The sequence below is a fragment of the Podarcis erhardii genome (assembly GCF_964252035.2).
Source record: "Podarcis erhardii genome assembly, chromosome: 13".
Taxonomy (NCBI): domain Eukaryota; kingdom Metazoa; phylum Chordata; class Lepidosauria; order Squamata; family Lacertidae; genus Podarcis; species Podarcis erhardii.
In genome coordinates this window covers 25,820,751-25,846,708 of record NC_138502.1, presented here as the reverse complement: position 1 = coordinate 25,846,708, position 25,958 = coordinate 25,820,751, and the positions used below count along the sequence as shown (strand labels likewise).

General features: G+C 47.3%; 3 protein-coding genes and 1 long non-coding RNA gene across 11 annotated transcripts; 2 read left to right on the top strand and 2 right to left on the bottom strand.

Annotated features, from left to right (window-relative positions):
• Positions 1-196: 196 nt before the first annotated feature.
• THAP7 (THAP domain containing 7) lies at positions 197-12,263 on the top strand. Of its 3 annotated transcripts, none has more exons than XM_081836845.1 (5): positions 197-322; positions 8,097-8,176; positions 10,054-10,206; positions 11,050-11,166; positions 11,515-12,263. In XM_081836845.1, the coding sequence occupies exons 2-5, from the start codon at positions 8,097-8,099 to the stop codon at positions 12,068-12,070; spliced, it is 906 nt and encodes a 301-aa protein (XP_081692971.1). In that variant the 5' UTR covers positions 197-322; the 3' UTR covers positions 12,071-12,263. The 3 variants fall into 3 exon arrangements, with proteins under 3 accessions (XP_081692971.1, XP_081692969.1, XP_081692970.1); XM_081836843.1 differs by lacking the exon at positions 197-322 and adding an exon at positions 420-670; XM_081836844.1 differs by lacking the exon at positions 197-322 and adding an exon at positions 7,634-7,745.
• On the bottom strand, positions 7,604-16,074 carry LOC309327568. 3 transcript variants are annotated; one of them, XR_014150565.1, is made up of 6 exons: positions 15,496-16,074; positions 12,094-12,237; positions 10,035-10,214; positions 9,656-9,782; positions 8,046-8,259; positions 7,604-7,829 (listed from the first exon to the last, which is right to left on the bottom strand). It is a non-coding gene; the product is annotated as an uncharacterized lncRNA (long non-coding RNA). The 3 variants fall into 3 exon arrangements; XR_014150566.1 differs by lacking the exon at positions 8,046-8,259; XR_014150567.1 differs by lacking the exons at positions 8,046-8,259; positions 9,656-9,782.
• Positions 16,075-16,242: 168 nt separating this feature from the next.
• On the top strand, positions 16,243-22,209 carry LOC309327548 (butyrophilin subfamily 1 member A1-like). 4 transcript variants are annotated; one of them, XM_081836848.1, is made up of 5 exons: positions 16,243-16,628; positions 17,124-17,277; positions 18,248-18,659; positions 20,038-20,148; positions 21,139-22,209. In XM_081836848.1, exons 3-5 carry the CDS (start codon positions 18,383-18,385, stop codon positions 21,645-21,647), a joined length of 897 nt encoding a protein of 298 aa, XP_081692974.1. In that variant the 5' UTR covers positions 16,243-16,628; positions 17,124-17,277; positions 18,248-18,382; the 3' UTR covers positions 21,648-22,209. The 4 variants fall into 4 exon arrangements, with proteins under 4 accessions (XP_081692974.1, XP_081692975.1, XP_081692973.1 ...); XM_081836849.1 differs by having other exon boundaries at positions 17,062-17,277; positions 18,336-18,659; XM_081836847.1 differs by having other exon boundaries at positions 17,062-17,277.
• A 1,770-nt stretch (positions 22,210-23,979) lies between these two features.
• Positions 23,980-25,696, bottom strand: LOC309327505 (olfactory receptor-like protein OLF3). The gene has a single exon (XM_081836806.1). It carries the CDS (start codon positions 25,365-25,367, stop codon positions 24,423-24,425), a length of 945 nt encoding a protein of 314 aa, XP_081692932.1. The 5' UTR covers positions 25,368-25,696; the 3' UTR covers positions 23,980-24,422.
• Between the last annotated feature and the right edge of the window lie 262 nt (positions 25,697-25,958).

Below are 25,958 nucleotides of genomic sequence, written 5' to 3'. Positions count from 1 at the left end.
CTTGTCTAAGTGGACAGAACCGCTTTAAAAGCAAACCGGCCCACTGACAGTTGGCCCCCAGGCTCGCGCGCCTCCTGCCGGGGTGCTTTGGCGCGCTTGTGATTGGCCCACGGGGCGACGGTACCCGCCTTTTCATGCGCACGGGAGCGGCCTTTGATTGGCTGTAATGACGGAGGGTGGGGTTGGGAGGAGGGAGACGGGAGGTTAGGTTGCGCCAGGCTGCCCGGAAGCAACCCAAGCGCCTAGAAAGGCGAGAGGGGGATTGGTCAGGCGGAGGGTGATACGTAGGAGCTGCAATCTCGCTCCCTAGAGGTAGGAAAAGGTGAGAAAAGCGCGCAGCCTCAACTTCCCTTAATACACAAGACGCAACCTCTAGGTTTTCCTATCCTCGGGCAAAGACGTCTAGGATTGCAGACTAAAAATGCTTTTCATAAAAGCGTTGTGATCTCTTGCGTTGGCTCTTTGCTCTACGGGGGAAGCGATCCTTGCATTCTGCCTGAGCGAATGGAATTCAAGAGCGGAAATGGCCGGCGCCGATGGGATCTCTTCACTTTTTCCTATCTCTAGGTCCTCGATTGCTCGCGCACCTATTCTCGCGAGAAGGTGCTGAGATTCCCCCTGTCAGCTTCGAAGCCGCGACGGCGGTGCCCCGAGCAATGGGAGTGGGGAGGTGAGGAGAGAAACCAATAAAATAAAAATTAGTAACCCGCTCAGCCGACTTCTCCGCCGCGAGCCCTTCCTCTGCGTCTCCGTTCTCGGCGGTGGGCTGTGGGACGAGGGGCATTTGGGCCGCTTTTCCTCCTTTCCCGGTGGGGGGGGGAGGGGGGAGAGAGAGATGGAGACCTGCTGTGGCCCCGCCCCCTTTGCTCTGCATATTCTCCCCCGCCCCCAGTCATTTCAAACTCTGGAATGTCCCTTTCCTTGCGGGGGGGGGGGGGCTCATGACATTCCCTCCCCCATCCCTTTGGGATGGTCCTCAGTTCCTGTCACTCAAACGTTCTTCCCATTTCATTCCAGATTAGCTAACCCGGAATAATGGGTGTATTTGGCAAAAATAACCCCCCCCAAGCCTTTCCTTGCCCTCCGCCGGCCCCCAATTACAGATGCACGTTAGGACTAACACGGTCGGGTGGGTGAAAGCGTGTGAATGTAAGGGCGTCGCCAGTCTGTTTTCAGCTGCCTGTGGGGTGGTATTAAAAGGGTCAGACTAGAACCTTGGGGTGTGTGGGGTGGGAATCCTGGCTTCATTCCCCGCTGTTTGGCTCTGAAGCTGGTTAGGGTGACCTTGAACTAGCCACCCACCTCACTGTGTTCTTGTGAGGGTTGAAGTCAGTGGCGAAAGTGGAAGAGCACCGGAGCCATGAACCCCCAGGGGGATGGATGGGATACAAGTTTTAAAAATAAATAACCCCTTAGGAGATCAGCAGCTGAATGGCTGTGAGATGTATGAAACCTTCTGTCTAGGCCTCTCTCTGTTTCACTTAAGAGCAGTGTTTTCTCGTTCCTATCTTGTACCGTTGTATTTTCTCAACACCTGCTTTTGCTCTCCATTTTCCTATTTGTATCCTTGTCTGGATGTTGTTGGGCACCATCTTGCCTCTAGTGCAACCTAAGTGATATCTGCAACATCCAAATGTGAGCCAACTTGGCTGTTGTTATGTACTGAGTTGAATAGGATCCAAACTGCAGCAGTCTGATTGGTCCTAGAACAATAGGCTCCAAAAGGCAGCAGTCTGATTGGTCCTAGAACAATGCAGCAGTATGATTGGTTAGCAGGAACCACCCAATCATGCTCCAGATAGAAGTGAATCCACAACCTGATTGGCCTACAGTAGAATCCTGGAATTAGCCAATCATGTGCAGCCCATTGTGTAAATAATGTATATAAAGCAGATACTTTGAGGGGACATTCATTCATTCCTCCTCACCACTATGAGCTGAATAAAGAGCATGAAATCACTTTGCGACTCCGAGTATATTTCACTGGCGACGAAGGTGGGATCCCGCTGAGCTGACTGCCACACACAGCACCGCAGCACCGCCACCTGCCGCACCGCTGCCTCGCACCGTGTATCCAGGCTTCAGCTCCGGGACACAAGGAACTCAGAATGGCAACTGACAGCAGCTTCTCGCCATTCAACCCAGCATCTGGAGACTGGGAAGCGTACGCCTCCCGTTTCACCTTCCTCCTAGAAGCCAAAGGGGTCACCGATGAAGAAGACGCCAAGAAGAGGGCAATATTCTTCAGCGTCTGCGGAGAGGAGACATTTGAAATCGCCCGGGCTCTCCTTGCGCCTGAAGACGTCGCTACTGTTCCATACAAAACAATAATGGAACAGCTGAAGGGGCACTTTTCGCCACAGCCCTCAGTGGTGGCTCGTCGAAATGCCTTCTACGCAAAGCGGCAAGCCCCTGGGGAAACCATAACTGGGTTTGTGACCTCTCTCCGCCAAGCTGCCCGGTTCTGCAACTTCTCAGAGCTGGAGAACATGCTTCGTGACCGCCTCGTCGGTGGCCTGAAGGATGAGAAGCTGCAACGACGCCTCTACGCTAAGAAGAACCTAACGTTCCAGGTCGCTCTGGAGGAGGCCCTGGCAACGGAAGCTGCTGAGAGGTCGACGCAAGAGGCACGGCTGAGCCAGCCGTCCCAACCGAGGGTCCACCACGAAGACCTCACCAACGACTCGGGATCCGACAGGGAGGAGGTGCACCGAGTACAGCAGCGCACTCAAGCAGCCCACATACCACAGCTGCCTCGACGAGAAGGAGGGAACTGCGCAAGCTGTGGAGAAAGTCACGAGAGGAGGACCTGCCGTTTCCGCAACGCAGAGTGCAGGCAGTGCAGAAAATTGGGACACATCGCCCGGGTGTGTCGGGCTCGGCCCACCCGAAGCCAGGCATCAGATGACCAATCCAAGAGCCCCAGGTCCCGGGGCCCAACGCACCAAGGCAACTCGACGGAGCTCACAGACTTCCAGGTATACCAGTTGCCCCACCCCAACGTAGAGAAAATTTATGTAGAGGTACTGATAGAGGGGGCCCCATGCCGCATGGAGCTTGACACGGGTTCAACTCTATCCATAATCTCGGCAAGGACCTTAAGGAAACTGTGTCCTACTGGGGGTCCCAAACTCAGGCCGGCCCCATTCACCCTCCGGGACTTCCAGAAACGTAAGGTCCCCACAATGGGGGTGGGGACCTTCAGGGTGCAATACCGAGGGCGGACGCGGCAACTGGACTTGCTTGTGGTCAAGGGCCCCTACATTAGCTTACTGGGGTTGGCATGGTTTGGACCACTGGGACTAGCCATCACCGGGGTGAACCACATGAGCTTACAAGTGGACGTGGACGCCATATGCAAGGAGTTTCCGGGGGTTTTCGATGGGAAATTGGGACAGTATACGGGCCCCCCCATTGCTCTACAGCTTGACCCCGCAGTACGACCAGTCAGGCTCAAGGCCCGCCGGGTCCCATTCGCCCTGAAACCCCGTATAGACGAGGAATTGGACCGACTCGTGGAGCAAGGAGTGCTGGAGCCGGTGCCTAATGCCCCCTGGGAAACCCCAATCGTCACACCCGTCAAGCCTAATGGTTCGGTCCGCATCTGCGCAGACTACAAATGTACCATAAACAAGGCCCTCATGGCCCATGCATACCCAGTGCCAGTGGTCAGCCATGTCCTTGCCACCCTGGCTGGGTCGAAAATTTTTGGCAAGCTGGACTTGGCCCAAGCATATCAACAGCTGCCAGTAGATGAGGCCACAGCAGAGGCACAGACGATTGTGACGCACAGAGGAGCGTTCAGGGTAAAGCGGCTGCAATTCGGGGTCAGCGTGGCACCAGGCATATTCCAGAATCTAATGGACTCTCTCCTTAAAGGGATTCCTGGTGTCACCCCCTTCTTTGATGATGTGTTGATTGCCGGGCCCACACCAGAGGAGTTTGAGGACCGCCTCCGCACTGTTCTGCACCGTTTCCAGATGGCGGGTCTCAAGGTGAAGCGGGAAAAATGTCTACTAGGAGTGCCTCAAGTGGACTTTCTGGGATTTATGGTGGATGCAGAAGGGGTTCACCCGACTGGGGACAAGGTACGGGCCATTTGTGATGCCCCAGCGCCCAAGAACAAGACTGAACTTCAGGCCTTCTTGGGATTATTGAACTTTTACCATTCCTTCCTTCCCCACAAGGCGGCGGTAGCGGAGCCCCTACACAGACTCCTGGACAAGCGGGCCCCTTGGGTGTGGGGCCAGCGCCAGGAGGCCGCATTCCAGGCAGTCAAGGACTTGCTTGTCTCAAACTCGGTCTTGGCACACTTCGACGAGAGGCTGCCGGTGGTGCTAGCATGCGACGCCTCGCCCTATGGCATCGGCGCTGTCCTGGGACACCAACTCCCGGATGGAAGAGAGGTACCGGTAGCATACTTTTCCCAGACACTCAACGAAACCGAGCGGAACTACTCGCAAATCGACAAGGAGGGTCTGGCAATCGTGAAGGGAGTAAAAAAATTCCATGATTTCTTGTACGGGCGGCCCTTCACCGTGGTGACTGACCACAAGCCGTTGCTTGGCTTGTTTGCCCCCGAAAAGCAGACCCCCCAAGTGCTGTCTCCTCGCGTCCTCAGGTGGTCAATTTTCCTTGCCAGCTACCAGTATGCACTGATTCACCGCCCTGGAAAGGCGATGGGCCATGCAGACGCCCTCAGCAGGCTACCACTACCGGAAACAGGCCCCGACCCAGCACCTGCACAAGAGGTTATGAGCCTGGAGCTGCTTCCTGACCGCCCCATTCAGGCACAAGAAGTTGCACACCATTCCAAGAAAGATAGGGTCATCTCCCGGGTCCTGGACTGGGTGTGGAGGGGATGGCCCAGCCGCAGCCCCGGGCCAGAATTCGCCGGCTACACAACCCGCAAACATGAACTGTCAGCCCACAAGGGGTGCCTGTTATGGGGAAGCAGGGTCGTTGTTCCCCAGCCCCTCCGCAAAAGGGTCCTCACAGCCCTACACGAGACACACCCAGGGGTAGTAAGAATGAAGGCCCTTGCCAGGAGTTATGTGTGGTGGCCGGGGATCGACGGAGAGATAGAGGCCTGGGTCAAACACTGCCAGGCCTGCCAGGAATCCCGCCCAGATCCCCCAAGGGCCCCAGTCCAGTCCTGGGAGTCCGCCCGAGCACCATGGTCACGCCTGCATGTGGACTTCGCTGGCCCCTTTCAGGGGAAAACATTCTTCATAGTGGTGGACTCCTACACCAAATGGCTGGAAGTCGCACTGGTACCGTCCACTTCTACGTCCGCAGCCATCCGGGTACTACGCAGGCTGTTTGCAACCCACGGGCTCCCTGACACTCTCGTCTCAGACAACGGGACTGCATTTACATCAGGAGAATTTCAAACCTTCACAGTGCAGAACGCCATCCGCCACATCCGTTCGGCGCCATTCCACCCTGCCACCAATGGCCAAGCAGAACGCATGGTGCGGACCACCAAGGACACCCTTCGCCGCATGACGCAAGGGGATTGGGAGTACCGCCTTGCCACATTCCTTCTAGCACAGCACAGCACCCCCAGCTCAACGACTGGCCGGAGCCCCGCTGAACTACTAATGGGTCGGCGCCTTGCAATCAGATTGGACCGCCTTCACCCCGATAGAGCTCAGGATGAGGTAGTGGTGGGGGAAGGCAGGAACCCCCGGACCTTCGAGGCCCAGGACCCAGTGTACGCAAAGAATTTTGGGGCAGGCCCTGCATGGGTACCTGCCACAGTCACCAGGGTCACGGGCCCCGTGTCGTACGAGGTGCTAACAGATGGGGGGCAATGCTGGCGCCGCCACTGCGACCAGATACGGCGACGATTCCCGGGAGAAAACCAGGAGGAGGAGGACAGGTCAGAGGAGTCCCAAGGGAACAGTGGGGCAGTGAGGCCCATAGAGCAGCAGGGGCAAGCAGGAGAGGCAGAATCAGTAAATACAGAGAGGACCCGCGAGGCCGAAAGGACACCGGAACCAGAACCACGACTGAGCGAGCCGGTTGCGCCAGACCAAACAGCCCCATCCTTGGAACACGAGCCAGAACCTGAACCCCGGACCAGGGAACACCCCAGGCCGCAACGCACACGTAGGCCACCGGCGTACCTTGAGGACTATGAATGCGACCTTCCGGGCAGGACTGGAACTTAGAGGGGAGGGGTGTTATGTACTGAGTTGAATAGGATCCAAACTGCAGCAGTCTGATTGGTCCTAGAACAATAGGCTCCAAAAGGCAGCAGTCTGATTGGTCCTAGAACAATGCAGCAGTATGATTGGTTAGCAGGAACCACCCAATCATGCTCCAGATAGAAGTGAATCCACAACCTGATTGGCCTACAGTAGAATCCTGGAATTAGCCAATCATGTGCAGCCCATTGTGTAAATAATGTATATAAAGCAGATACTTTGAGGGGACATTCATTCATTCCTCCTCACCACTATGAGCTGAATAAAGAGCATGAAATCACTTTGCGACTCCGAGTATATTTCAGCTGTGAGGGAAGAAAATTCAGCCCTAGCATCATAAAATGAAATGCCGTGCAAATGAAAATAATGCCTAAGCCAAAAGGTGGAGGGTTAAGATCTCTGAGAGCTTATACTTTAGCTACCATGTTACATTGGATCTGTTTAGGCCAGTATTCTGATACAGCATTGGCCAAGTAGATCCACTGGAATGCCCCACCCTTCCCAGCAGTGGATGAAGGCAACTCTCATTCCCTGTTGCTTTGTGCCAGTATCTGGTAACTGGAGACTTCAGTTTCAAAAGTCGAAGGGTATAGCCACATATACAATGGGTGGACAATCTAAAACTAACAGCAGGAAGCAAACAACAGAGAATGCTGGATAGAACTTGGAAGAGGTGTACATCCAAAGATGGATGTAAGAGGCTGTGGAAGAATAATTTCCACTAGCAGTTGATTGTCTTCTCCACGAACATGTTCAATGCTCTTTTCTTTTTTAAGTACTAAGTTATCACATCTGGGTATTGAATTCACTGCATTAATCTGCTGTGTGCAGAAGCACGTTCCTTTCCCTGTCCTTGGCCTACTGCCAAATCAGTTTTATTGGGTGACCCTGTTCTAGTATCCTTTCCCCCTCAGCACTCATAATTTTATATTGTTTTGCACAAGTAATTTTCTCTTCGCTTCAGTTTCCCAGTTTGTTTTTTGAGCATTTTGGTTTGATGCTTTGTCTCCCCCCACAACCCCAAACCCTGACAAGAGATTCAGTAATCTCTGACGAGAGCTTCCGTAATCTTCTTCCAAAGGATACATGGCTTGTACAGCCTTATGCCAATTCCTGAAGATGGTTGCTCTGCTTTTAGAGCTGTCCAAACCCTAAGTGTATTTACTTAAATGGTTTCTGGGATATTGCCTTAGTGTTATAAGGATGTTATGTGCTGCCTTGCTATTTCTGCTGTTCTACAATGAGAGATACAGAGGCCCAGAAAATATGAGGGGGCTTTTCTTTTTTCTCCTCGCCCCTCATTATTTCTGATACCCTGAAAAATAATTGAAACAGATGCAAACAGAGAGTAGGTACTCATCAAGTATAACAAAAGGAAGAACCTGCATGACTTGAGAGTCAGCTTGTGTGTATTCCATGCCAGACTGAAAAACTTACTGTGTTCCTGTGCAAGGGATCCTGCTTCTTCAGAATCTTAGATGTCTTGTGGGCTTTAAGTTTTGTCTGCAATGCTGGTGAAATCTCATAAACCAGGTGGGTGGATGAAGATGATTTCCAGTAGTTATATTGTGGGATGGGACTTCGCTTCCCTATATAGCTCCTTGTCTTAACCTCTGCCTAAAAAACAAAAACTAGCAGATTATGCGAATAAATTGTGCTGATTAGAATAATTTCTACAGCTTATAGAATGCAGATGCTTTTGGCAACGAATTATGATAACTTGTTGCAGAATTTTGGGACTTTCTTAGCACACTTAGTCAGCTCTTGGGGCTTCTGAATACCCAACATGCCCCTTCCTCTTAAAATACAAATATAATAGCTTCTATAGCTTACCCTGAGTCTTCAGGATAGTGTGGGTTTTAAAGTTCCTCTCTTTTCTTATAGATGCCCCGCCACTGTTCTGCCACTGGCTGCTGCACCCGTGACACTCCTGAGACACGCAACCGAGGCATTTCCTTCCATCGGTGAGAGTTGATGCTATTCTGGGCCCACCCAATCTCCCTTTCAAAAGGTGCCCATTTTGAATTGAGGGCTGGCTGGTACTAGTCTGCAGGAATATCACGTTGGGGATATTAGTATTTCTTCTTATATTTCTGTCCCACCCTTGGGACAGAGGAGCTCATAGCAGAAAATAAAGTGTGTGTGTGTGTGTAGCCATTGATCCAAAGTTAGAGCTGTCACAAGGCAGAGGAAATGCTAAGAAAACCTACCAGATTCCTGCTGTCACTCCTTTGACTAGTTGAAGATCTTTCCATTACAGTGGTACCTTGGTTCTCAAACTTAATCCATTCCGGAAGTCCGTTCCAAAACCAAAGCGTTCCAAATCCAAGGTGTGCTTTCCCATAGAAAGTAATGCAAAACAGATTAATCTGTTCCAGACTTTTAAAAATAACCCCTAAAACAGCAATTTTACTATCTAACAAGACCATTGATCCATAAAATGAAAGCAATAATCAATGTAAAGGTAAAGGTACCCCTGCCCGTACAGACCAGTCTTGACAGACTCTAGGGTTGTGCGCTCATCTCACTCTAGAGGCCGGGAGCCAGCGCTGTCCGCAGACACTTCCGGGCCACGTGGCCAGCATGACAAGCTGCATCTGGCGAGCCAGCACAGCACACGGAACGCTGTTTACCTTCCCGCTGGTAAGCGGTCCCAATTTATCTACTTGCACCCGGGGGTGCTTTCGAACTGCTAGGTTGGCAGGCACTTGGACCGAGCGACGGGAGCGCACCCTGCCGCGGGGATTCGAACCGCTGACCTTTCGATCGGCAAGTCCTAGGCGCTGAGGCTTTTACCCACAGCGCTACCTGCGTCCCAATAATCAATGTACCGTACTATAAAATAAATAACAGTATTGTAGATGATAAAAATTAAAATTAGGTTTTTTTCTTACCTGCACTGATGATAGTCATTTTTTGGATGGGGGGCTTTTATCCACTTCCGCAGTCACACAGTCAATCAGTAGCTGAACTGGGTTCCACACAGTAAAAAAAACAAATTAACTGAAAAAGCCTAAAAAACAAAAATGCAAAATAAATAGCAAAAACAAAAGCTCCAAACTTTATCTATTCCGAAGGCTGTTTGACTTCTGAAATGTTCGAAAACCAAGGCACAACTTCTGATTGGTGCAGGTGCCCCAGAAACAATAGCCGACAGCCTATTGAGTACCAAGGTGTTTGAGAACCAAGGTACCACTGTATTTCCCTGTTATCATTTCTGGAGTTCACAGTGCCTTTTTATGGTACCTTAAGCAGATTTCGCACAAACAGAAGCTGTAATATGCATACTTCTTTTTTAAAGTAACAATCATGTCATGCCCTCTCTCTCTCACCAAAAAAGGCGTCCAAGATAGGGATTTGTTGGCATGAAATGTGAACGGGAAGGGCAAGTTGCAGGGTGGCTTCACCAAAAACTATGGAATATTTTACTTAGCCACACTTACTTTCCTTTTGCACTGCAGTGATACTGTTGTCTGAACAGCCATATTCTCTGGAAATAGCAATGTATATATCCTTGTAGTGTCTCCTAGCGTTAAAGGCCTAGAATGATGCTATAGTTCTTTTTCCAGCCTGGGAAAGAGCCTTATGTTAGCCAAGTATCTGGAGCCCCAAGGGATCAGTCAGACTCAGTTTGACACTAAGCTACTCACCCAGAGCAATTGTTATTCCATGCAATCAAATCATACTTTTGCTCTATGATGCACATGACAGGGAAGCTCCTGGGATGACATTTTCAGACAAATGTCCTTGTTCCTGGGAAGAAGGCCTCCATTGTTTCGCTGCACCGTGCTGCTCATCCTTTCCTGGCTAACTCTGACTCACCTTCTGTGTGTGCTCCTAGACTTCCAAAGGACAACCCCCGGCGAGCGATGTGGTTGGAGAATTGTCGGAGGAAGGACATGAGCGGCCAGGGTCTTTGGGACCCTGCCTCCAAGTATGTTTACTTTTGCTCCAAGCACTTTGAGAAGAGTTGCTTCGAACTGGTGGGCACCAGGTAGGTCACTGGAATATGAAAGGTCATGAACAGCTAAGCAGAATTAAAACAGGTGGATATGGTCACAATTGGACAATGTCTTAGATTATACATTTGCCATTGGCAAAGGTGCTGCTTGCAGAGGGGGTGGAGAAGGGAGCTAGAAATGACTTAAAGGCCGGCGGGGTGGGGAGGACAATTGTTGAAGGCCAGAAAGCTGTCATGGAAGACCTGCTCTGTGGTTTATTCAGGGTGACCAGCTTTCAATTTAAATACTTTTTTGGGGGGTGAGGGCAGAATCCAATGTGTGCAGATGCTGAAAAGATAAACCTAGACATACCCAAGTCACCAAGACCTGTTAGATCAGTTTGATAAAGTAATGAAGGTGTGTGAGGATCTTAAGTAGTATGTATTGGGAAAAGCCTCTTCCTGAGTCCTTAAGTATCACTGAGAGCAAATAGTAGTGGGCAATAATGGTCCGACTCATTATAAAGCAATTTTATCTCTTCTTAGGAGAATAAGCAAGTGGGAGTGCTGTATTGTGGATGTCACGCTGGATTATCTCCATTGAGATTTGTGGGGAGAAATCCAAATTTAAGCAGCGTGTGTTACTTACAAAGTTCATTCTGCTTATTTGGGACTCGGCACATGCAGTTGCACATGCAGAGATCTAGAGGAAAAACATTGCAATGCAGAAATATAACTGGCTAACCACGGGTGCAGCTAGCACCTCCCAGAACCCAGCAGCTCCCCAAAAAGAGATGCTTTGCTGCAAGGTCTATAGTTCAGATGACCTTCAAGAGAAGGATGCTTGCCTGTCTGTAGCCAGAGATGGCTTTTGAGTGTTGATGCTCCTTTTTGCAGTGGCTACCATCGGCTCAAAGAGGGTGCTGTTCCTACAATATTTGAACTTCACACCAAACTGCGCCAAAAATCAAAGCTAGGCAACTCGAAATTCGCGAAACGTCAGCAGAAGCAGAGGTGAGTACTGCCCTTCTGGCTTCTCTTGCCATGCTCTGTGGAAGGTCTTCCCTCCCTTCCTGTACCATCCTATGAATGTGAATTATGTTCAGTGGGGCTTGCTTCTTCGGAAGTGTGCACACAGGAGTGCTGTCTTACTGCAGGGGTAGGGAAGCTGCTGCCCTCCGGTTGAAGTTGGACCACAGTTATTGCTCCATGCTGGCATGCTTGGGTTATTTCGGGAAGCGTTTGGAACAAGCACATGTCCAATTTTGTCCTCCTCTTCTTGTCACTACACCTGTGATAAAAGTGTGGCAGATCTTCCCCACTCGGTTCCTGTCTGATCAGGGTTCTGTTCCTTGCCTACAGCTGCAGCCCTTGCCTGGAGGAGGAGTCGAGTCCTTTGTGCATGGACATCTCCTGCTTCCCCGCACAAGAGCTGCCAAGCCCTGGAGCTGCTCCCACCAGCGGCGAGCCTCGAAGCCAGCCTGACCTCCCAGGGCCGGCGTCAGAGAGCCTGGCCACCCTGTCAGACATTCCCCTGGAACAGTCACCTGCTGCTACTGGCCAGGAAGAAGCTTCTCCTTCTCCGGCCCTGCCGGAGCCTGTGGGGGATTCATCCCACCCCGTTTCCCTCTCTCTCTACATGTTGCGCCTGCCTCCCCCAGCTGGGGCTTACATCCAGAGCGAGCACAGCTACCAGGTAGGCAGTGCCTTGCTGTGGAAGCGGCGAGCGGAGGCAGCCCTCGATGCTCTGGGGAAGGCGCAGCGGCAGCTCCAGGCCTGCCGGCGCAGAGAACAGCGACTCCGCCTTCGGATCTGCGAGCTTCAGCGCGAGCGGCGGCCGCACAGCGCCGAGGCACATCGACGGCTCAAGGAGCACCTGCAGGTCTTTGAACTGCAGCTCCTCAATGAACTTGAGTAACTTTGGGGCAGGCCAAAACTGACCTTTCCCTGTTTGGTGCACTCTCAGCTACAGGCTGTGTGATGGTCCCTGCGGCTAAGCTGTGCGCCAGAACTCGGGGTCCTCCAGTCTAGCTGGCCGCCTGGCACTTGCCGCCTTCCCTATCACCATTTGCATATAATCTGTACCTGTAAATAAATACTGTTTTGTATGATGGATGCTTCCTACTCGTCTGAAAGACACCTTTTACAGCAGATTTGCAACAGCTGTCAACCTGCGGCCTTCAGCATGGTGTTGCCTGAGGCGTAGGAAGGATCATACAGTTTCTAGCAAGGAGATTGAATTAGGGGGTGTATGGGATAAAGGGTTGCCCTGTTTTCTGATGGATTATAGGTTTACAAGCATCTTAAGATCCTGTGGGCCAAGGCATCCTCATCCTACTGAGGCTCATCCATAAAATATATACGGTGGAGTGATGTGCATCAGCAGGAGAAGATCAAACTCGCCATGCTGGAGATGGCACTATCTTTTGAGGAACAGTTCAGGAAAACCACTCAGATGGTTTTAAGTAAGTAAGCCAAAAGCTTAAGTGAAGTCTGGGCTGCTAGACTTGCTGCGAAGCAAAACCTGTCCGCCTATCAGCTGAGTTAGGCCTGGTGTATGTAAGAAAAGGACAGAAGCGCTAAGACAGGAACAATAAGTACCATTTGTTGGGCGTTTCTCATGTGCACTCATAAACACAACCATCTGTGCTCTTCAAATAGCCTTTTGCAAAAATGTTTTATTCAAAATGCTGGAGGGTCATGGGTGAATATGAGTCTCATTACTGGTAATTGAAACCTGCTCTGGGAGCCTTTTTCAGCTCAAAGAGGGGGGTGAAAACAGTTTAAAAATGCACATCAGTGGCGGCATGCAGAAGGCTGCTTACCTGTAAGGATCTCTTGTTGGACTGGGGCAACTGTCTTCAGCTTGAACCAAAATGATTTCTATAGTTTGCAACGGTTGCAGGTTATTTCACTTTGTGCTGGCACCCGTCAAGGACTCAGCTGCCTAAACAGAACCACTTACATGCCTGTCATGACTATCACAACCCGTAAGGGTGGGTGGAACAAGGATGTGGCTCCTCAGAAATATTCCTGGCCTCTCTCCTGAATGTTCAGCTGTTTTTTTAAATAAAAAACCTAAGTCTCTAGTCCTTTTTCCTGGAAAGCACCCAGACAGACTTTTGTCCAGTTGCTCTCTAAAAATAAAATTGCTGTTGCCTTCTATTGTTTTCTGGCTAATGAATGAAAAGGCACCGGAATAACTGATGAGCTCTAAGCCCTTATTTAATTTTGTTGTACTTTTTATTTGTATTTAACACTATGAAACAAAATAAATATACTGGGCTACTCCAACTGATATTCTGGTTGTCCTGAATAAAATGTCTGGCTACAGAATAGCTGCAATGATCTACCATAAAATGTGGAGAACTCAGCCAGTGGTAGAGAATTACATGCCCATTTCTTCCAGGTTAAGGGGTCCCACAGAGATGCCTTGTCTGAGAACCTCCAAAATCCTGTTGCTGGGTTTATTTTCTAAACCAGGGATGGGGAACCTGTGCCACTCCAGCTATTATCAACATAGCCAGTGGTCAAACACCCTTCCATGCACAGTTCATGAGGCAGAAAGAGTTTCAGACTTTAAACACTTCCTGAAGACCCATCTATTTAACCTGGCATTCCCAGGCTCATCAGATTCACCATGTTCTATTCACTGGGCAACAATTTTTTACTTTTTGAATGTTGTCTAGATTTCTACAACTGATTGAGGTTATTTTTGCACTGCTGAATCAGGAAATGGCATCCGTTTCTCTCCATCAGGTCAGGTTTTTGTGCTTTGTTGATTTGAAAAAAATCAGATCTTGTGACAAAATCCATTACATTTTTGTGGCATTATCAGCTGATTTTTGTCAACACATATCATCCTAAATATGTTTTTAAGAGAGAAAAAATGTTTTTCCAACAACATATATTGATTACCTGATAGAAACATTGATTACTGTAAACTGAATGGTGGGCAGTGATAAAGGTAAGTACACGTAAATTGCATGTTGCTTCAGCATTTTTCAAACTTCAGGGCTTGAACTTCTGTTTCTTGGAACTCCAGGAATGCTCAGCGGCAGGGAGGTCTCTCTTCAGAGTCCAACAGTAGTCAGCCATCATGACTGCGTCCCAGCGACCCTGATACCTGGTCTCCATCTCTTTCATGTCCTGATGGAATCTCTCCCCTGCTCATCACTCATTGAACCCAGGTTCTCAGGAAACCGGTCCATATGTGAAAATAGGTAGTGCATCTTGACGCTCATGTTGCAGCCCAGGTTTCTGAAAGCAGTCAGCATGTTGTTGACAAGTTCTGCGTAGTTTCTGGCTTTATTGTTGCCAATAAAGTTCTTCACTACCAGAACAAATGCCATCCACGCTTCCAGTTCCACTTTGTTCATTGAGTTTCCGAACTCTGGATCTCTGATGAGCTGACGGATCTGAGGACCGTCAAAGATGCCAGATTTCAACTTCTCCATGGTCAATCCTGGAAAAGCCTGGCACAAGTAAGTGAAGCAGTCACCATCCTTGTCCAGAGCCTTGGTGAACTGCTTGATTAAGCCGAGCTTGATGTGCCGCGGTGGGAAGAGTATTCTGTCTCTGTCCACCAGAGGGCCGTTGATGACGTTTCTTTTTCTGCAAGGCACCAATTCCTCCCGCACAGGCCAGTCCTTTGTGTAATGCTGAGCACCAATTTATGGAAGATTTCGAGGTTTGATGACTTCAAACTGATCCCTTTTCGACAAAATCACCCAGAACTATCGGATCTGAATACTTCTTGTCATTAAAATAATCATTTCCAATCAAAACAATTATTCAACGTGGCATTTTAACCCCACCAACTTCTTCTAAAATGCTCCACACAAGCGTACATGTGAACAAAAACGTAAAAAACCCGACATGTGGCTATAGCTCAAAAACTTGACCTGATTGAGCAAAGCCAATGTGATTTTTGGATTCAGCACATCAGATTCGTCCTAAATCAGCTGAAAAAACGCAGACAACAAATTTGTTGTTAACCAGTGATTTAACTGAATGCTTTATTGATAGCTTTTCTGTTTTTACTCATGTATTTCTTTGTGTTTTTGGTTTTAAATGTTGTACATACATTTTTCTTTTTCTTACCTTACTATGCTTTATGTAAACCACTTAGGTATTGTGTATATTAAGTGGCATATAAATCTTATTGATGATGATAGTAGCAGCCACATGTTCCCTATTCCTGCTTTAAACAGTGCTATATAAAGCTGTTACATAGCCTAATTCTACAGTAAAGCACAAGATACAGTTCTAAAGACATGGGATAAAATATGAATAGGAAATATACAGGAATCCTTCCTTTCTGTATTCAGCAATACTATGCACCTTGAGAAAATGAGTACTCTGAAGATGTCCTGGTGCCGAAATGCCATCAAGAGACAATGAATGAAGTGAACCTGCTCCTCATCCCTTCAACCTCAACTGCACCTTAGCAATGAGATGCAGGGATAACCTGACTAATCACCATAGGCAACATGACCAGTCACCAGAGACTGGCTTTGTGACCTCATCTATCCATTGTGACCTCACATTCATAGGCTGTCGCTGTGACTGCCTGGGAAATCCCACCCCCAGTTTACTTATAACTGCAGAAAAGACTTGTATCTGTTAGCTCCCAGCTCTACTGTACTTTGGGTTACCTGCTAAACTTACGTTTTAGCAAACTGGCATGCGCTGTGTCGTGGTCCTATAACAGAAGCGCATGTCTACAACAGGCACCAAAGCTAAACAAGCTACAATCATCAAAGCGAAACACCTAATTCGTATGGATGCCAATGGCAGAATTAAACCCAATCTTAAATACCATGGAAATCAATGGGAATTTAAAGTGGTCAACTTTAGCTGACTCATACCCATTAAGTCTAAAAAGCTGAGCTCACTGTTAGTGTGTAGACTTATGGGCCAAGCTACACATGACAAGATGTCACTTGAAGATATATAAATCTCCTGCTCCCCCCATCTTTTGATAAACTGGCTGCTGGGTGGTCTAGCTGAGCCTGTGGTGCACAAGCCTGTGGTGCACTGGGAAGTGGGATTTAACTTGTTCCACCCCCAATACTATAGCCCTGTTGAAAATCACCTCTGCCGCCCCCCCCTCCCAAAGCTATTGCATTGGGATGGGAGCTTCCCTCTCTTTCCAAAAGGCAGTTGGCATTTTTGTTGAGACCATGGAATGAGAGGAAAAGGCTACCCCATCCACCCCTCCCCACCCCCTTGCGCTGCTATACTGAACAAGAGACTCAATGCCTACAGTGAACAGGAATGGGGCCACACGAGGGCAGCATAAGCACCGGAAAGGAGCCTGTAACTGGAGAGGGACGAGGGTGGGATTTCTTTAATGGAGGAGAACTGGGATTCCCAGCATGCAGCCATTGGAAAGCTTTATCCTTCGAATCCCAAGCTATTGAGAAGAGTGGCGGAAAATGACAGACCAAAGGGGGGATGCACCAAAGAAACAGGTACGGACCCCTAAAGCTTTTGCCAGGATCCCTGCTCTATTCATAAGTTAATTAAATTTCTAACACACTTTACCAGGGCGCTAAGAAAATAATAGCCCCGGCTCCCAGTATTCAGATACCTTCCTGTCTCATTTCTTTGGCAGAGTGGATCACAGTCTTACCAAATTGAACATCAACAAACAGAACATCAAGAAAATGAATGTGCATATGTGTGTGTGGAGGGGGGGGGGATAGATCTCAAAAAATGTATAAGACCCCTGCTCCTATTACTTTTAACAGTAGTTTAATCGGCTGGCATTAACAGCTGACAAACCCCCAGGCCATGAAGAGCTTCCCTTATTGATCTCTGCAGATGGAGCTCCTGTTAAAGTTACTCAAGGATTATTTCCTCTTAAGCCAGCTGGCTAATTAATGTATGCTTGTTTGCCTATAGAGCCAGAGCAGATGGTTTTTTGAGAAAGGTTTCTAACCTTTTTTTAGCTATAAGCTTTGAAGGAAGCAACAGTGTTCAAAGTCTGCGCGGCACAAGCCAGCTATGACGACACTTTCAACTTTGGGAGGGGGCAGAATTGAGTTTTACCTTTCCCAGAACTTTCACTTTCATTTGCTGTGCCATGCCAAAGAGGACGACCGCAGCAAGGAAGGAGCGGTGAGTTTTCCCCCAAACTCTGAACCTTCCCCCAAATTAAATGTTGAGCCTGGGCTGTTGACTTGAAAGGCGCCTTGCTTCTTGTTCTGTAAATACATGTCTCTTTTGTCCTCCTGTCGTCGCTGATCAAACAGGTTTGGCTGGGTTTACAGAATAATAAACAATCCTGAGCCAGGGCTGCGGAATCAGGGTGATATACTGTTTATAATATGCGATATATATACCTGTGTCAGGTGGAAGTGGGATGGGCACCCACAACACAACTTCTGTACTAGAAAATAAATTTGCTGTGCTTACCTGGGAGAAAAAACCCCCCATTGAATTCAATATAATTTACTCCTGAATAAGGACAGACATAGTTGCTGCAAAGTTCTTTTCTTGCTTTTGCTGTAATTATCACAGCTTCCCCTCTTAAGTTTTTGTCAAACAGACTTTGGAACTTGACCTGAATGTACCCAATATGCACGCATAATGGAGTACTCTGTGGTATATTTGATACTCTCAGAGCATGAAAAGGCAGGACATGACTTCTACAGAGCTGTGTGGAGATAGAGCATATTTGTTTTGTAACAAAAGGAAAACTGAGCAAAATGGGGCCAATCTATTTTTATTATATGACTCCTACTTATTTAGCATTCATTTTGGGGTGAGGTTGGGCTCACCTTTCTTTAGAGGGAGGTAATTGATATTTGCAACCACTGGTTCCCCTTGAAATTATGTTTTTCCCCCAGAAACTTGTCCCTCTTACTATATTGTTGGATGAGCATTTTAGGAATGTGGTATTGTTTGTTGTTTCATTCTTTTCAATGGCTTTTGATTTCCCCAGTTTCCATTTTGTCATTAAGTTGCTTATAAATTATTATTATTATTATTATTATTATTATTATTATTATTATTATTATTAAATGGGTTGAGGAGACTCCTTTTATGAAACTGAAATTATTGTGTAAAATTATTGTGCATCCTTCAGCTCACAGCTCATGACACTTTGCAGAAACTGGTCAGCCCCGTCTCTTCAATCCAATCAGAAGAGAATTGACTCCCCTTCCTTCTCCTAGAGACCATTTTTCCTCCTTCCGTAAACCTTTGACTGGGAGGGGCCAAGATGTCCAACAGTGTCTGCTGCAAATTGGTGGACTACTTGGACGAGCTCACAGAGGAGGAATTCAAGAGATTTAAGATGCACCTCGAAGACTACCCACTGGAGCAAGGCTACAAGCCGATCCGGCATTGTAAGACCGAGAAGGCCGACCTCACGGAAATAGCACGGCTCATGGTCAGGGCCTACGAGGAGGCGAAAGCATTGCAGATGACAGTCAACATCCTCGACCGAATAAATAGAAAGGATCTGTCGGCAAAAGTCAAACAAGAGATGCCAGCGTGTAAGTAAACAAAGGAGCCCCACCATTCTAGGCTTCGTAGGTCTCTTGTCCAATTTGCTGTGAATCCTGCGCTTCATCCGTGTATCAAACATGCTTGAGAAATGCCCATAGACTTTGCCCACGGAATCCTGGGAACTGCAGTTCAGCCATCACAGAGCTACGAACTAGGGCTCCCATAATTCTTTGGGCGGAATCCGTGTGCTTTAAATGTATGGTGTGGTTGTGAGCACCAAACGGTCTTCGCTCGTCTGCTGTGTGCCTGGGTGGGCAACAATGGGTGGCCATGTGTCATGGATGCTTTAGGTGAGATTCCTGCATTGTAGGAAGGTTGGACTAGATGACCCTGCGGGTCCCTCCCAACTCTATTTATCTGTAATTCTAAGATGAAAACCCGTCTCAACCCGTCTCTCCAATACAGCAGTGTACGGCCAGCAACAGTCCTTGAAGGGCCTCATACTTGCAGTGGAGCCCTTGTCCTCCACGCCTGGTGAGCTCACCACTGTCCTGTCCCTGATACCCGGAACTCATGCTTTGTTCCCTTGCCTCCCTGGTAGCAGAGATTCTCCCTTCCTTGCCCATGGCGACATCACTGGGACTGCCACTACCTCAGTGCAGCTGACTAGGGTTTAGTGAGTAGCAGTGGCTGCCTGGCCCAACCTCCCGTGTTTCAAAAGGCGGCCACATGCTGTTCCCTGCTCCATATTGTAAGATATTGTAAGTGGTACCTCGGGTTACAGATGCCGCTAACCCAGAAATAGTACCTCGGGTTAAGAACTTTGCTTCAGGATGAGAACAGAAATCGCACGGTGGCAGCAGGAGGCCCCATTAGATAAAGTGGTACCTCAGGTTAAGAACAGTTTCAGGTTAAGAACGGACCTCCAGAACAAATTAAGTTCTTAACCCGAGGTACCACTGTACTAGCCTTGTGAAAAAGTCCAAACACATATGAAAGCTTAGCCAATGGGCAGCTATATACCACCATGTGCTTTTGGGGGGCTGTGGGCCCTGGCAGATCCAAGACTATGCCAGCTGTGACACAGCCTCCAGCACTTTCTTATTGTGATATTTCTACTGCGGCTCTCCAATGACTGCGGCCCTCCAATGATGGGTGCAACTCTGCCCACAGAACAGCCTCAGGCTTTATACTGCACATTTCTATTCCATGAGCCCCATATCAATGATGCAAAGTCTGGAGGAGCCCTAACTATTGCAATACTATGCAGACCCTGATCCTATTTGCAGCAGTTTATTGATGGGACTTCCGCAAACAGACACTGTTCTTGTACATGCGGTATAAGGGGAGCAAAAAGGGGATGGGAAATCTTCTTTCTTTTATTTACTTATTCTTAACAATAGCGTTCTTTTTTTAAAACAACAGTTTTTCTGCAGCCTACGAAAGCAACGGCCTCAACCAGGGAAGAAAAAAGAAAACGGGAAGAAAGGTTGCTGTCCAGTATCACTGACAAGTTTTGTGGGACTCAAAAGAAAGGTTAGTTTACGGGGACAAATAGAAGAAGACGCCTTCTGGAATGGTAATTTTGAAGATAATGTGCAATTTTAAGTTATACTTACCATATTATAATTATCAAGGCCTTTTTCTTCTTCTTAACAGCAGTGATATAGTTAAGAATATGAGTTTGTAATTATCATAATAATTACATCATAAACATATATCTGTAATATTTCAAGGAAGGCTTTCCTGGGTTCAACCTGAAACTATGCCCAAATCTACAAAGTTGTTTTTTTGTTTTTTGTTTTAAAGAACTTATCCTAGGAAGGAAAATAGTACATGTTTTTTTTCTGGTTAGCAAGGTAAAGGTAAAGGGTAAAGGGACCCCTGACCATTAGGTCCAGTCATGACCGACTCTGGGGTTGCGGCGTTCATCTCGCTTTATTGGCTGAAGGAGCCAGCGTACAGCTTCTGGGTTATGTGGCGAGCATGACTAAGCCGCTTCTGGCGAACCAGAGCAGCACACGGAAACGCCGTTTACCTTCCCACCGGAGTGGTACCTATTTATCTACTTGCACTTTGACATGCTTTCGAACTGCTAGGTTGGCAGGAGCAGGACCGAGCAACAGGAGCTCACCCCGTCGCGGGGATTAGAACCGCTGACCTTCTGATCGGCAAGTCCTAGGCTCTGTGGTTTAACCCACAGCGCCACCCGCGTCCCTCTGGTTAGTAAAGGTACCATTAAATAACATTCACTGTTCCTAAAATGTTGTTCTTCACCTTGAGATGTCTGTGCTCTGGAAACTGTTACCACTAAAGCAGGAGAACAGGTATGGGGAACAGTTGGCCCTATGGTATTGCTGAACTACAACTGCCATCAGCCTCAGGAAGCATTGCCAATGAACAGGGATGATGGTAGCTGTAGTTCAGCAACATCTGGAGGGCCAAAGGTTCTCAACCCCTAGAGTAGAAAGTCATTTCTTCAGCTGGTAAGGTTGTTTGCAAACTATTCTCCATCTCTGTTTTTAGTGGAAGTCACACTGGATCCCAAGACAGCTTTCCCTACCCTCATCCTTTCTGAAGATCGGAAAAGTGTGTACCTGGGCAGGCAGGCCCAGGTTCTTCCTGACAACCCTGAGCGCTTCAATTTTTCACCATGTGTCCTTGGAGCAGAAGGCATCACCTCTGGGACTATGGAATGGGTGGTAGAGGTGGGCAAGGCCAAAGCATGGGCCATCGGGGCAGTCCGGGAATCCATAGGGAGAAAATGGTACCAATGCATCAGAGTTACTGAGGGGTTTTGGGCACTGCAGCTGATTGGGGGAGAATACATGGCCTCTACCTCTCCTTCCACTGTCCTTCCACTGTGGAAATCCCCGCGACGGATCAAGATACTCCTGGAGTACGATTTTGAAATCCTCTCCTTTTATGACGCCGACTCCATGGAACTTATCTATACTTTCAACTATCCTTTCTCTGAGAGGATGTTTCCCTTTTTCCAGGTCTGGGATACTGAGATCCCCCTGAAAATCTCATAAGGGCACATTTTTAAGATGACTTAGGCTGCAATCCTGCACTAGGGCTGTGTACACGTTCCTGTTTGCTCCGCAACCTTCCATTCCACCTTCCGTGTGCTTCCATTGCTGGCTTGGGAGCAGTGTACACAACATTACAGTCCATACGTGGTTTCTTAGGAAATAATCAGATTTTGATGCGTTTTCCGCCAAACCTGCCTGGACTCAAATTGAGGAACCAGGACAACCTAGTAATGTGCACACAGCCTTAGACGTGGCAAGAAACAGTGGATCCACCAACCAATTACGAAATTGAGCCAGTAATTTAAGGAGAGATGAGTTGGTGAAATTGGCCCCTCACCTGGTTCCTGGTACCGACCAAAGAGGAATGGTTATGTAAATTATGTGAATATTTGGAACTGGCCAAATGGACGGATATAATAAGACTAAAGCCAATGAATACAGTCAAGAAGGAATGGAAGTGCTTGAATGATTATTTAGAAAGAAAAGGTTCTAATGTAAAAATTTGGCTGTGTCTAGAATGACCTCATGAATGGAAAAGGGGAAACATATATATATCTATATATTAAGATGAAAATAATACTGAAATACAGATAAAATATGAAATGTGAAAGAAAGTGTTGTGAGAGTGATGGAAGTCTTATTACTATTATTATTTTGTAAAATAGTGTTTATTGTATTGAAATATACTTTTCTTTGTTCTTTTACTGTCTTCTTTGCTTCCCCCCTTTTCTTCTTTATTTTTTTCTTTCTCTTTATATTATTCTTTATGTGTGGCTTGGTATTAATGTATTTACTTTGCAATAATTTTTTTTATCAAAAAAAGAAAAGAAATGGCCCCTCACACAAATTTGTTCTTTTAGCGTGTTTACTTGAGATTAAGTCCTATTGAGCTTGGTGGGTCTCCTGAGTTTCTGATGAGAAATGAATATGCTTACATTGTTCATTCCTCCACCCCAAAGAATGGCATGGGTTGCCTTTTAAACCTCTGTATCTGCTGTGAAATAAAAAAAACATTGAGGGGGTTTGCAAGACATTCTACTATGAAACGAGAAGAAATCCAAATGTGTAAAATGTTCTTGTTGCTTTTATATTTCAGGTTTTAAAATAGGGTTATGTGGAACAGAACACTGTGTTTTTATATTTTTCACATGTCTGATTCAATCTGTCTTTTCTTTGGAGGGATATTTAACATTGCATCTATCGAAGAAAAGGACAGTGCTTAGAGGCACAGTCGGCCCACTCAGTAAAGGTGTGTGGTTTTCTGTACATATTCATTTGCAGCCCACTACAACGGTGGTCCCCGGTGAGTGGCAAAGGAGGCAGCCATTTTTAGTTTCTCAAAATTCAAAAAACCACCTCAGAAAGTGGCTTTGTGTGAAAAACAAATGGCAGCTGCTGCGATTCTCTTCCTCTCAAAATAACGTCACCTCAGCCAACAATACAGCAAACAAAGAAACTATATTTTAGTGTCAGGATGCGTGCGTGACATGACTGAGAAGTCCTTGTCAGTGTTGGTGCAGCACCCTTACTTGGGAGTAAGTCCCATTCAACTCGTTGAGATTTGCCTCTGACAATTTGCTGTATTTCTCTCATATATTCCCCACCCCAGTGCATTGTACTTGCAAAAGAGGGTAGCTTATGGGTATATTCGCTCCACCACTCTTTAGCACACACTGGAGATTCCAATGCACCTTTGCACTTCCAATATTGGCTTGTGGTTTCACCACTCTCAAATGCCTACTTCAGCAACACCTCATCTCTCATGGGAGAAAAAGCAGCTGCTTTGCTGCTAACAATATGTGTGAATGGACTGAGTCCATTCACAACAGTTATTTTGGATTTGTTAATATCCAAAATATTCTATAGGTATCAAGCTTCTAGTTCAGCATAAGGCTACCATCTCTATTCCCAGCCTATCTCCCTTTCCCTTTGTGGCTTCTTACTGTAGGGATGCTCCACCACCTCGTTTCGGACTCTCTTCCTCTGATTTTCTTTTTTTTAAAATCTTAAATTCAACCATCTCCTTAAGCCAGCATCTGTTCACCATGATTTTCCATGACTGTCTTCTTGACTCTAATATATATAAATGGCCACATTTGAGAGGGCGGGCAGGGGGAATGAGAAAACCTTTTGGCAACACAGCAGAGGACTTGGTGTAAGCAGTCTAGAATCTTGACTCAATAGGAGAAATGGCTTGTGTCCAGGTAGGTAGATTGTCAAGGTAATAATGGAATGCCTCCTTTGTGACATTCCTTGTTGATGACTTAAAAGTATGGAATCGGGAGGTGTCCAATGAAGGAGTTAGGATAGGTAGCAAGAGCCTGTGAGAGAGATGGCAAAGAGGAGATACAGATAAGATACATTGGGGTGTATTTATTGTTCGCATTCCCCTTTAGCTTATCTAGTCCATAAAATGTTACACGCAAACAGCACCAACCTCAATGTGTTTCCCCTGCAAATTTGGATTAACCTGATAATCCTCTAAATGGGGCAAAATCAAATTCCAAACCACTCCTCTTAGGGTTGCAAGTGAATTGTTTTGAGGTGGGAGGATCATTCATCACTTTTAGAGACTCGTTTTCATGCCCATTACTTCCTCAATGCTTTTGTTTCTTTTTTGGCAGTCTTAAATGTTCATCTTGTATCAAAACAATGTTTCCTCCTAGAATCAGTTTCTATACAAGTCCATTGTGTGGACTAATTAAGTGATTAAGCAAATTACATGTCTCCATCTGCTCTGTCACCTTACTGGATGTATAAAAATTCACAAATGGATCAATGCCTTTCAGAAATGATATTTTTCCCTATTGCTTTAGCCAGGGCTCCTTTGACTTCCTTGTTCCTTAGGCTGTAGATTATAGGGTTGAGCATCGGAGTAACGACTGCATAGAAGAAAGCCAGCATCTTGTCCTGGTTGGGCGAAGTGTTGGATCTGGGGCGCATGTAAGCAAAGATTGCTGTGCCATAGCAGAGGGCGACTACAGTGAGGTGCGAGGTACATGTGGAGAAGGCTCTCTGACGACCTCCTGAAGACTGGATACGTAGGATAGCACGGATTATATAGACGTAGGAAAGTGTGACCACGATACAGGGGATCACCAGCACAATGGACCCTGTCACCAGAAACAGAATCTCATTGATGGAAGTGTCTGAACAAGCAATCTTGATCACAGCCAGAACTTCACAGGCAAAGTGATTGATGATGTTGGAGTTGCAGAAGTGAAGGCGCACAGTGAACACCGTATGCAGGAGAGCATTGAGAAATCCAGCTGTCCAAGATGCTAGCACCAACTGCGTACACACTGTCCTGCTCATGATGACCTTGTAATGCAACGGATGACAGACAGCCACATATCGGTCATAAGCCATGGCTGCCAAGAGGATAAATTCAATGCTTCCGAAGGCGAATGAGAGATAGAGCTGAGCCATGCACCTGTTGTAGGAGATGGTCTTGTAGCTGGTCAGGAAATGGATCAACAACTGAGGCACCACACTTGTTGTGTAGCAGATGTCCAGGAAGGACAGATAGCTCAGGAAGAAGTACATGGGTGTGCTGAGCCGTGGGTCTATGTGGATGGCCACAATGATGAGTGTGTTACCTGTCAGGGTGATGAGGTACATGAAGAGGACCACTGCAAAGAGGTAAAGGTTGGTGTCTTGATCTTTGGAAAATCCCAGAAACACGAACTCCAGGGCAATTGTTTGATTGTATTGCTCCATCACACACACAATGCTTGAGCTAAGAGAATGAAATCAGGATTGAAATGGGAAGTTTTGGAACAGGGATGGTTTTATACCTAAGATACGGAACTTGTCACCCTCCAGATGTTGTGGGACTCCTGTTCCCATCAGCCACAGCCAGCAAGGTCAGTGGTCAGGGATAGTGGGAGTTGTAATCCAATAACATCTAGAACAGGGGTCAGCAACCTTTTCCAGCCATGGGCTGGTCCACCGTCCCTCAGACCATGTGGGGGGATGGACTATATTTTGAAAAAAAAGAACGAATTCCTATGCCCCACAAATAACCCAGAGATGCATTTTAAATAAAAGCACACATTCTACTGTAAAAACACACAGATCCCGGACCATCTGTGGGCCGGATTGAGAAGGCGATTGGGCCACACCTGGCCCATGGGCCTTATGTTGCCTACCCCGATCTAGAGGTTTCGGGTTCCCCACCCCTGCTTAATACCTTGCAACTCACAATGAATACAGGCATGATTTATTAAGTACAGTAGGGACAGTTTGGGGGGTGGGATATCCAGTGAACTAACACCTAGAGTTACAAAAATAGAAATCCAACCAAAGATA